Source organism: Octopus bimaculoides, chromosome 1, assembly GCF_001194135.2.
Source record: "Octopus bimaculoides isolate UCB-OBI-ISO-001 chromosome 1, ASM119413v2, whole genome shotgun sequence".
In the NCBI taxonomy this organism is placed as follows: Eukaryota; Metazoa; Mollusca; class Cephalopoda; order Octopoda; family Octopodidae; genus Octopus; species Octopus bimaculoides.
This window is the reverse complement of record NC_068981.1, coordinates 52,991,527-53,001,952: the sequence shown is the minus strand read 5'-3', so window position 1 is coordinate 53,001,952 and position 10,426 is coordinate 52,991,527. Positions and strand designations below refer to the sequence as shown.

The 10,426-nt window shown below is 31.8% G+C and overlaps 1 protein-coding gene across 12 annotated transcripts in view; it reads right to left on the bottom strand.

Annotated features, from left to right (window-relative positions):
- The window catches only part of LOC106881656 (calcium-dependent secretion activator 1), a 231,207-nt gene that overhangs the window by 55,533 nt on the left and 165,248 nt on the right, over nucleotides 1–10,426 (bottom strand). For all 12 annotated transcript variants that reach the window (XM_052966562.1, XM_052966566.1, XM_052966571.1 and 9 more), the window contains 2 exons: nucleotides 9,452–9,608; nucleotides 4,627–4,768 (listed from right to left, as the gene is read on the bottom strand). In XM_052966562.1, coding sequence (XP_052822522.1) covers nucleotides 4,627–4,768; nucleotides 9,452–9,608 — 299 coding nt within the window. The remainder of the gene's footprint in view (nucleotides 1–4,626; nucleotides 4,769–9,451; nucleotides 9,609–10,426) is intronic.

The window sequence follows — 10,426 nt, the reverse complement described above, 5'->3', positions numbered from 1 at the left end:
ACTTGCTCCGAAACACCACCGAGTGGGGAACGCTTCTCAAAAATAACCTGCAGTTGTTTCCTTCAAAATTCCTACTTGCTCGAAATGTACATACATCAAGGTATATTTGTAGAAAATTTCACGAAAAAATATTAATTTTCCTGGAAGTTAAGAAGAATTTAAGTGGACTCTGTTGGAATTTCCGAAAATTGTCCCCCACCCCCATTCCAAAACACTTTCACCGGAAATTTTTGTATATTCGGATTCTACATAGTAAAATTTTTGTATATTCGGATTCTACATACTATATGCATAGAAAATTTCATTAAAAAATATTCATTTTTCTGAAAGTTATGACCTCCCAAAATCTGGGGGGTAAAACCCTGTAGTTATGCCTCCTAAACTACATGATTATATAAAGTAAAATTACTAAATGAATGGTAAGCTAGAAAACAAGATATAGTGTCAAAATATACCCATGAAAACTAATTACTTCTGAAGATCTTTCAGCTCAAAATATGTAACAACCTTCTGCTTAACAGCACTAGCAATACTAAGATATTGATAATGATTATCGTAGCAATCTCACTAAGCTGTTCATCTATCAAAGACAAACCATCCACCCCAACCATCAATGGGGTAGAGTCCTATATGTTACTCAGCTCTCAATGGTAGAACCTAAAAATATCATTTTACATCACTCTGTCAAATGAGCAATGTTGAATGAATTAAACCTCTAAAACAACAATACTTTAGTTCTTGCTGTGATGTATATAATAATAATGGAAAAGTCAGAGCTGCAAGGGTGCAAAGGTTCAGATTTGATTGTATTTATTAAGAACATATCATTATCATCATCATCATCGTCATTTAACGTTCACTTTCCATGCTGGCATGGGTTGGACGGTTTGACTGAAGACTGGCAAGTTGGGAGGCTGCACCAGGCTCCAATCTGATTTGGCAAGGTTTCTACAGCTGGATGCCCTTCCCAATGCCAACCACTCCAAGAGTGTAGTGGGTGTTTTTTATATGTCACCAGCACAGGAGCCAGTCAGGCAGCACTGGCATCGATCATACTCAAATGGTGTTTTCTATGTGCCACCAGCATGGGTGCCAGGCAGGTGGCACTGGCATTGGTCACACTCGAATGGTGCTTTTTACGCGCCAGTCAGACAGCACCGGCATCAGTCACAACTACTACATTACATATATGGATGAATATGTATATAGGTATACACAAACAAATAATATGTATGTGTTGATAGGCATTTCTAGGGCCTATCAAAAATGCCCATCAATTCTTTGATTCTTTTCAATTTTATAATTTTCAGTTAAAAATTCAGTTATAGAATATTGAACATATTGAAATTTCATCAAAATAGAGATATGACATGCTGAGTAATTATTCAGCATGCTCAAACAGATATCAGTACCACAAAATATCATTACCCTTTCAAAACTGGGTGCTCTTACTGCTAAGTAATCTTGTGCAATTCTATAAGAGTAGTTAGCAGGAAACTTTGACCAGCTTTTAGTTTTCAACATATAAAGAAAAATTATACTTTTAAGTAATTATGGATCCCTAATATAGTCCAATATTATCTTATATAACATTCATGGTTTTTGATAATTACATATCATATGACAATGATGAAAATATTTCCAAGTTTTTTAATAAAGATAATTAAGTCTTAAAATAGTTTACATTTGTATGATTTCTGCAATTCAATACATTTGTATGCATTATTAGGACATGTATTTGGTTGTAAGTTCAATTAATGAATTGAACCAGGTATCTGATACAAATTGTATATTATAGTGTAAATAAATTAATTTAGTTCACCATTAAAACTTATAGTGTTTGTTCAGTTAGCTTAACTTTACTGAAGATTAAAAACCAATAAAATGTATTTACTGATGTTATACAAATAGGATTTTATTGAACTTATTTTTAGACTCAGTATTGGAAATATGTAATACAAGCAGAAGACAAGCTGATTAAAAAGTAGCTTGAAAATATCATAATATTTTGAACACAAGAAATTACAAAGAATACTAAATTATGACATTTACATTACATAAAAAATCTTAATTTTTAATATGCTGTCTTTACTTAATTTGAAATAGTAATGTAAACATTTGCATAGGGGGTACATTTTTTATGAAGTGTAAGTAAAATGCAAGCTTGCATATATATACTAATATTGAATCAATATTAGTATATTTATTAGTTTATGCAAAATTGTTTACATTTAATTGAAATAAACAGCTCAGATCCAGCTAATATTTTACACAATATATGGTAGTTTCGTAATACACTACTACTACATTTGCATTGGTGTGGATAGGAGCTGGTGTAGCCTTGTGGTTGAGAAGTTTGCTTCCCAACCACATAGTTTAGGTTCAGCCACACAGTGTGGTAACTTGTGTCTTCCCTACAGCAACACACCTGTGCCTACCCTCCTATCATACTTTAAACTCATATCAACTGGCACAAAGCCACCTCTCTCAGTACTATTTTCCATCCCTCAGTTGAAGGGTCTTTTCTTGTGAGTTACTTGGTGACCTCACCAGTGGGGCCACATAAAGAGCACCCGGTAAACACTGTGAAGTGGATGGCGGTTAGGAGGAGCCTCCAACCCTAGAAACCATGTTGAACCATGCAATGAAGCTTTACACACACACACACACGCACACATACAAACATACATAATAAACATAAAAAACATGTTTACATACAGATATACTTATATGTGTGTGTGTGTGTGTGTGTGTATACATATATATATACATATACTAACTGAAGTGTACAGTATCATATATCCATTATGGCCGATCTTACTGATTGGTTTTGCACACACACACACACACACACACACACACACACACACATATATATATATATATATATATATATATATATATACACACAAAGTTTTCAATTGACAAGCTCCAAATGTTCATGAATAGATGTCTCCAAAATATCCTTTGGGTTAGATGTGGGAATAAGTGAACAAGCAACTTATCAAAATCCAAATCAAGATAAGGATACGTGGTTGGCTGGGATGGGACACATCCTATGGAAACTTATTTCCAGCATTATGAGGCAAACTCTCCAATGGAGACAGAATGTTATAATCGATATACAGAGTTAATTAAAACTTTCTAGGAATATTCTATAGTACAATGTAACATTGAAACAAAACACTGTTAACACACTAGTAATTCATTAATACAGCCAACTGTCAAGAATGAATTATATATGCAAATTGGTCTATCCAGTTTACATAAACCCTTGAAAATACTGGGCTAATAAGCAGTAGCTCTGTAGTCAGTTAAAGACAGTACTTGGCCACTGAAGAAACCCCAACACAGATTGAAACTAGTCTGACTAATCCATCTTTTCCTGTTCATGAAGATATTGTATAAAATGACAAAGTGTTTGCACCTCTCTGTATACATTGTGTTGGCTAAGTATAACTTAAGTCCTTAAAAATAATTTGTTTACAAGCAGTGTCTCTGTTGACAGTTAAAGAACATGTTGAGTCATTGATGAATTTCCAACAGGGGATTGAAAATTGTCCAACTGATCTATCTGTTTTAATCCCCAAAGATACTGTATATAAAGACAAGATGTTTATATTTTTCTAGGCCTACAATGTTTGCTAAAATATATAAATATATTGTGTAATACAGTATAGATATTCAGTTCTATTCAATTTTGTTTGCCTATGCATTTAACTGATTTCTTTATATCAATTTTGATAATTGAATATTATTCTTTCAGTTAAAATACTTTAGGATATAAAAAATATAATTAAAAAACTAAACTGAATACTGTTATATATAATTCATGAATTTTTAAAATAGGCAAAGGAATTCATTAACCCTTTAGCATTTAGATTACTCTATCAAATGTAATACATATTCAATCACATTGATTTGAATTAATCATACATTATCTCATAGCTTTGAGATTTCAATGATGTGATTGTTTATTTTTCAATGACATTTTTAAGTAGGTGTGAGAGGCCAGATCAGGCCAGTTTGAACATAGAACAGGTAAGAAAATTTTTGGCTGGATATGACTGGTTTAAATGCTAAAGGGTTAAACACTAACAATGATTTCATTTTCTTCTCAATAAAGTCAAAATAAATATGTATTATTTCAGTTTGAAAATATTTTAACAGATTATTCAAACTGTCTTTTTTTTTTGTTGTTGTTGTAAAAAATTCAATTTTATTAAATTCTTTCCCCACTTTTTGTTTCGTATGGCATCAAATCATTTATCAAAGAAAAAAAAATAGCTTAAAGATTTATGTCTTTACTGATTCAATCTTGACTAGAACTCAATAGGCAACTGCTTTACTCCTAAACAATCAAATAGTTTATCACTCACTTTCGTTTACACCATTCGCTCTCTTATACATACACACATGCATTTATCCTTGCATATATTTAATCACATATGCAACAACTACTTAAATGTTATGAATTAACTATAAGTAAACTTCTGAATTTCTATGATTTTTCTGTTTCTCATTCCAATTTTTAACCCAATTATTTGAAAATCAGAAATAGATATTAAAATAAAATCAATATATGTGAAAAAATATTTTTATCTTTTAAACCAAATGTAATCTTACCCTTGTGCATCCCAGCGTTCTTTTTCAAAACCTTTATGAATTGACTGTGCAATTGAAGACTCCATTAAATCAACATATCTCACAACCTGTGGTGCAAAGACATCACGCAAATGTTGATGAAATTTGCCGTTGCAAAGATTATCTGCAATGAAACAAGAAACAAAATAAGCATTTTAGTTTAATATATTTTTATTCCATTTTGGAATATTATTTTCATAAAATTAGCTATAAAATGATTTAGCAAATTCATTGTCAAGAAATGACAATGGACTGCAATGATTGGCAACATACAGTACTGGACAAGCCTTACATACCCATGTGAGCATATTGAAGCAAACACTGAAAATGGTGGTAGTGATGGAGATTGGGTGGTATGACATATATCTACTTTAGGCCTCCTGCACAGTATGTCCTTAGTCAACACCTGCTGCCTCTTTCCTGCCCTTTTGATACCCAATCATCTCTCTACCAGTCATCCTTCAAACACTTACCCAGTCTTCTATTCATAGTGCTATGCAGTCAGTATAACCAAGGTAGTTCTTTCTCATTTACTGTACCATGCTGCCAGACATATAGGGATAACATAGAGCCTGTCTAACCCTCTCATCTCTTTGGCACTCACCCTTTCTCTTAATTATTGTACCGTGCCATCTGTGTTACTGGACCTTTTCATATTCAATCTTCACTACCACCAAATTAATCATCCTAACTCTCTTGTAGCTGTGTATTAAGAAGTCTACTGGATCATTTTGTATATAAAACACTCTTCCATCAATCAATCCATTTTCCCCAAGCTGTTATTCACACCCCTTTCTTATTCTTAGCATTGTACACCTCTATGACAATCCATCACTCTTTCTCCCCCTTCAGCATACTCTTAACTCAATCATTCTGTCACCACCTTCATAACTTCATAATCTTACTATATTCATCCACCCATCCTGGTTCTCCTGCTGTCATCTCTCTCCCTCTCTTTCTCTCTTTTCTATCCATCATTCATAGACACGTTGCCTCAAGCAAATGATATAGTATAGAATAGAGAGGACTTCAGGCAACTTTACTAGTGCTGGTGCCACAATAAAATGCACTCAGTCCTTTATGGTAAGTGGTTGGTTAATACACAAGAATAATGCAAGGTCAAGAGGAAATAGAATGATGGTAACAACAACTTAAATTTTTGTTAACTATAACAAAAAAAAGTCAGTTTATAAATTACGCTAAAACATACAATTTTTAACTGAAAAATATTAGTAAAATAATCAATTGCACAATTTAACTGATGTCTTTTCACATTATTTATTTTATTTTTACTAATTTCACGCAATTTTGAGCAATAGCCTCATTGAACATTTGAGATGAAAGAGTGATCCAATTGGCCAATCAACAGAGCACATTTATTCCTCACTTAAATTCAGGGAATTTCAACAAAAGCTTTTTATTTTAACTATTTTTTCTTTAACCTCTAAGATAACTTTGTTCATATTAGTTTTTTTTTGTTTATATTAGTTATTCCAGTTATCTGATGAATTAATTTCACAGCAGTCATATACAAGTATTGTAATTAACATTGATATTTAAAGAGAATTGTTGCAATTATGTAAACAATGATTTCCAGGATAGACATAAGATTGAAAATTTGGGGAGGAAGGAACAGTTGATTATATTAACTTTACTGTTTGACTGATACTCATTTTATAGGTCTCAGAAGGATGAAAGGTTAACTCAGTCTTGGTGGAATTTAAATGTAAAGGGCCATAACAAAATACAAGGCATTTTATTCATTGTTTAAATGATTCTATTTTCCTATTGCTTATGGTGCTGATGGTACTTTCTTCATAGCACAATATACATATGTATAAGTGAACCATACTTTTCAACATCTTTAGGAGATATACAGTTACCACTCTAAGCAACATGAGTAAAATATAATTGATGATGATATCTATAGCTTGCAATGATGGGTTCAAATCTTCCAACAAGGTTTTCAAAAGTGAAAAGAAAACAAAAATGTGTAGGGTGGGGGACTGATATTCTAATACATCTTTACTTGAACTAGAGGATGGTGATGCATTTAAAGTAGTGATCTAGTGTGCCAATCATTAACAAAAGAAAGTCAGTGTCCAGTTATCAGTTCTGACTGCAAATACTTTGCAAATAACCTAATACATGGTGAGTGACCAAGAGTGACTCTTTCATTGATTTCAGTATTAGCTAAATGATCCAGTAAATTGGGAGACAAACAAATAATCTAAACTTAATATCATATATTTTTGATAAACTACTGCTTCAGCCTGTCACAAGATAATTAATGTTCTTTAGCTTACATTATACAAAATTTTTATACAATCTAAGTACATGTTATAAAGACAGCTTTCCTATGAATTAGAAAATACACTTTTGTAAACAATCATTTTTGATTTCATATTTTTAAACTGAAGGTCAAGATTATGAAATAGGGTTTTAAAATGATAAACATGCCCTATTGCAGAAGGCAGAGTCAGTAACTGATATGCTCAATGAACTGTGGGCTTAGAAGCTTATATTACATCTAAAATATATCAAGGTAGCCATTTTTCACCCAAAGAAATTAATTCACTATTCTTAACATTTAATGTTGCAAATATATATTAAAAAAAATTTAGATTTTTCTTACCAACGCACAGAGGAAAAAAAGTCGCAATTTTTTTTTTACAAGTGATGGTGCAGGAAGATGCTTATATAAAAACTAATATTTTATGAAAAGGAATATGTTTACAGAAAGTATTTTCAAACAGGCATGACTGCTCAAGCAAAAGGCAAGGCCTACAACATCTGAGAAAACTCATCCACATTCCAAAACAAGACAGCAGAGGATGTTTTCATGCATCATGTGACACTCAAGCTATCCCCACTTCCCAAACTGCAGCCAATCCTTCTTGTCCCTGCCAAAAGAATCTCCACCTACTTTGCAGAATTCTTTTTCCTTCTCTTCTCTAAGCAGTACACCCACATTTTCTGTCTATTTTGCATCCAACTCCATACAGCACACACTGGACAAATCTCTTTCAGCAGAGAATGTTAGCTTCATTATTTCTAGTCTTCACATGTCTTCTGCATTCATGGCCCACATTTCATTAACATGTAGCATTTTTGATCATATACAAGCATCATACAATCTGCCTTTCACTCTGAGAAAGAGAGTGGAGGGAGAGACCTTTTTTTACCAACAGAGATAGTAGCTCATTGAACTTTCTCCATTCAATTCACATTCTGGCAACTATAGTTTCAGAGTATCCTCCTCCACAGCTAATCAAGTCATCCAGGTAACAGAAACTATACACTACCTCTAAGGATCCCCTTGTCCATTTGAGAAAATTTATTTTTCTGTGCATTCTTGTGTTTATTGCTCCTGTGAATCTTCCATAAACAAAGTTTACTTTTTCTGTTATATATACATTTATACATATATCTATAATGTATATTCACATATATATGATACATGTGTGTTTGGCTGTGTGGTTAAGAAGTTCACTTGCCAACCACATGGTTTCAGGTTCAATTCTACTGCATGGTAACTTGGGTAAGTATCTCCTACTACAGCTTCAGTCCAATCAAAGCTTTGTGAAGGGAGTTGATTGATGTGAATGAATGTGAAAGAAGCTCATTCAATTGTGTGTGTGTGTGTGTGTCTACAAGCATGTGTGTGTTTGTGATTCCTTGTCTTAACATCGCACGATGGTCATAAAATGAGAACCACCATCATACAAACAATATTGTTTGCTCCTCACCCTCTGTGAAAACCTGTTTAGTCATGAGGGAATGTGATGATTAGTGGCATGAAGGACATCCAGCCATAGAAAATCTGCTTCAGTTAATTGTGTCTAACCCATGCAAGCATAGAAAAGTAGACATTAAAATAATGACAATGATATGTATATATATATATACATATTTCTATATAAATAATAAATGTATAGAAATGTAGCTAAACACACACACACACACACACACACGCACATATATATATACATGTATATATTTACATATGTATAAATATACACTCACATGATATATCATCATGAAAGCTATCCTTTAATTTTTATAGCTCTGTCTATACAGTTTTACTAGGACATTTCTTTCTATCCTGAAATCCTTCTCAAGCAAAGATCAGGCCCACAGCAAGTAGACATGTAGGAACTCCTAGTTGTCCTCTATGTTGTATGTCTCTATCTCCTCTTCCTTCTCATTGTACCAACATGTACATCACGGAAATTACATGTTGCTACAAGGTCTTTCAGCTTCCATATCTTCCTTTGCCAGATTGTCTTGCCTATGAGACTGTCTAGCTTTTATCCTAGTCTACATTGAGTAGTACATTGTTTAATGTCTCGGTAATCTGAACCAGCTGTTTGGTGTATTTTTTGGTAAGTATGTAGTCTACTTGGCTTATGTGTTTGACAAGTAGGTAATAAGGTGGTTGGCTGGTTTCCTTACATTAGTATTGTAGATGGTTAGGTCATTTGCTTCACAGAACTCCAGTAGCCATGATCTACCCTTATTCCTAATACCATATATATGCATGTATGAAAACTATGTACATATAAAAACCAAAAATACTTGCAACCATTGATAATTTTATCAAAACTGGATTTTCATTATATCTAAATACATTATCTAATGATAGTTTCCATTACCTAAATATAAATATACAGACAGGTCTAGCAACTGTCTAAACTTTTGATGACTTGTCCGTTGCATATATTCATAAAATATCAAATACATTTCTAAAAAAAATCAAATATTTGCTATGGTAGAACATTATATTAATAAATAAATAAAGACCTACCGTCATTTCTTAAGTAATCATTTAACAACTGGAACAGAGGGAAACTGTCCCAGGTATCTGGTGCTTGCATTTCTAATGCTGCATCCATGTCTACAGCAAAAAGTGACCAGAATAATTCTGTATGTTCAACCAGCAAGTCACTGAACCAGGCAAATGCCTAAAATGGCAGTAATATTTAGGACGTTAGAAAACAGATTAAAAAAAAATGTTAGAGATTATAATTTAGAAAAGATAATATACAAACAATAAACTAACTAAAGAATATGAATTTACAGAAAGAATACACTTTTAAGTAATTTACTGAATAACAAGCAACAATTTTTGAACCGTATGTTGAAATCACATATATAATGGAAAAAACTGAAGTAATGCAATCTATTTTTTTTTTTCTAAATGAATGACATTAATTATTTATTTCATTTAAAAATAGTTTAATTTTCAAACATTAACACTGTAAGGTGAATACGTTTATTTTTATTGACCTTAAATTTTTCTAAAAACATTATTCATAATAATAATGATAATAATAATAATAATAGTAATAATAATAACAATAGTAGTAGTAATAATAGTAGTAGTAGTAGTATTAGCAGTAGTAGTTATAATATATTACAACAACAACAACAACAACAATAATAATAATAATAATAATAGTAATAATAATGATTTTATCATATTTAAAAGAAATACCACATTTCAGATATAGTCTTCATGATATGAAACTGATTAAAAAATATATTTTAGTGAAAATTTAATTTCCATTTTATGAAAGTAGAGTTGTACTATTCAATTTGATTTCATTATAAAATTCATTAATAATTTTCTAATATACACTGCAGTTTTGACAAGGATGATAGAAAGTTTAAACTGAATTAGATTAACTTTTGCTCTTTATAAATCCATAATTGGTAAATAGAACTATTAACAATACCATGATATGGATGTTAATGACATAATAAAAAGTAAATTTTTATT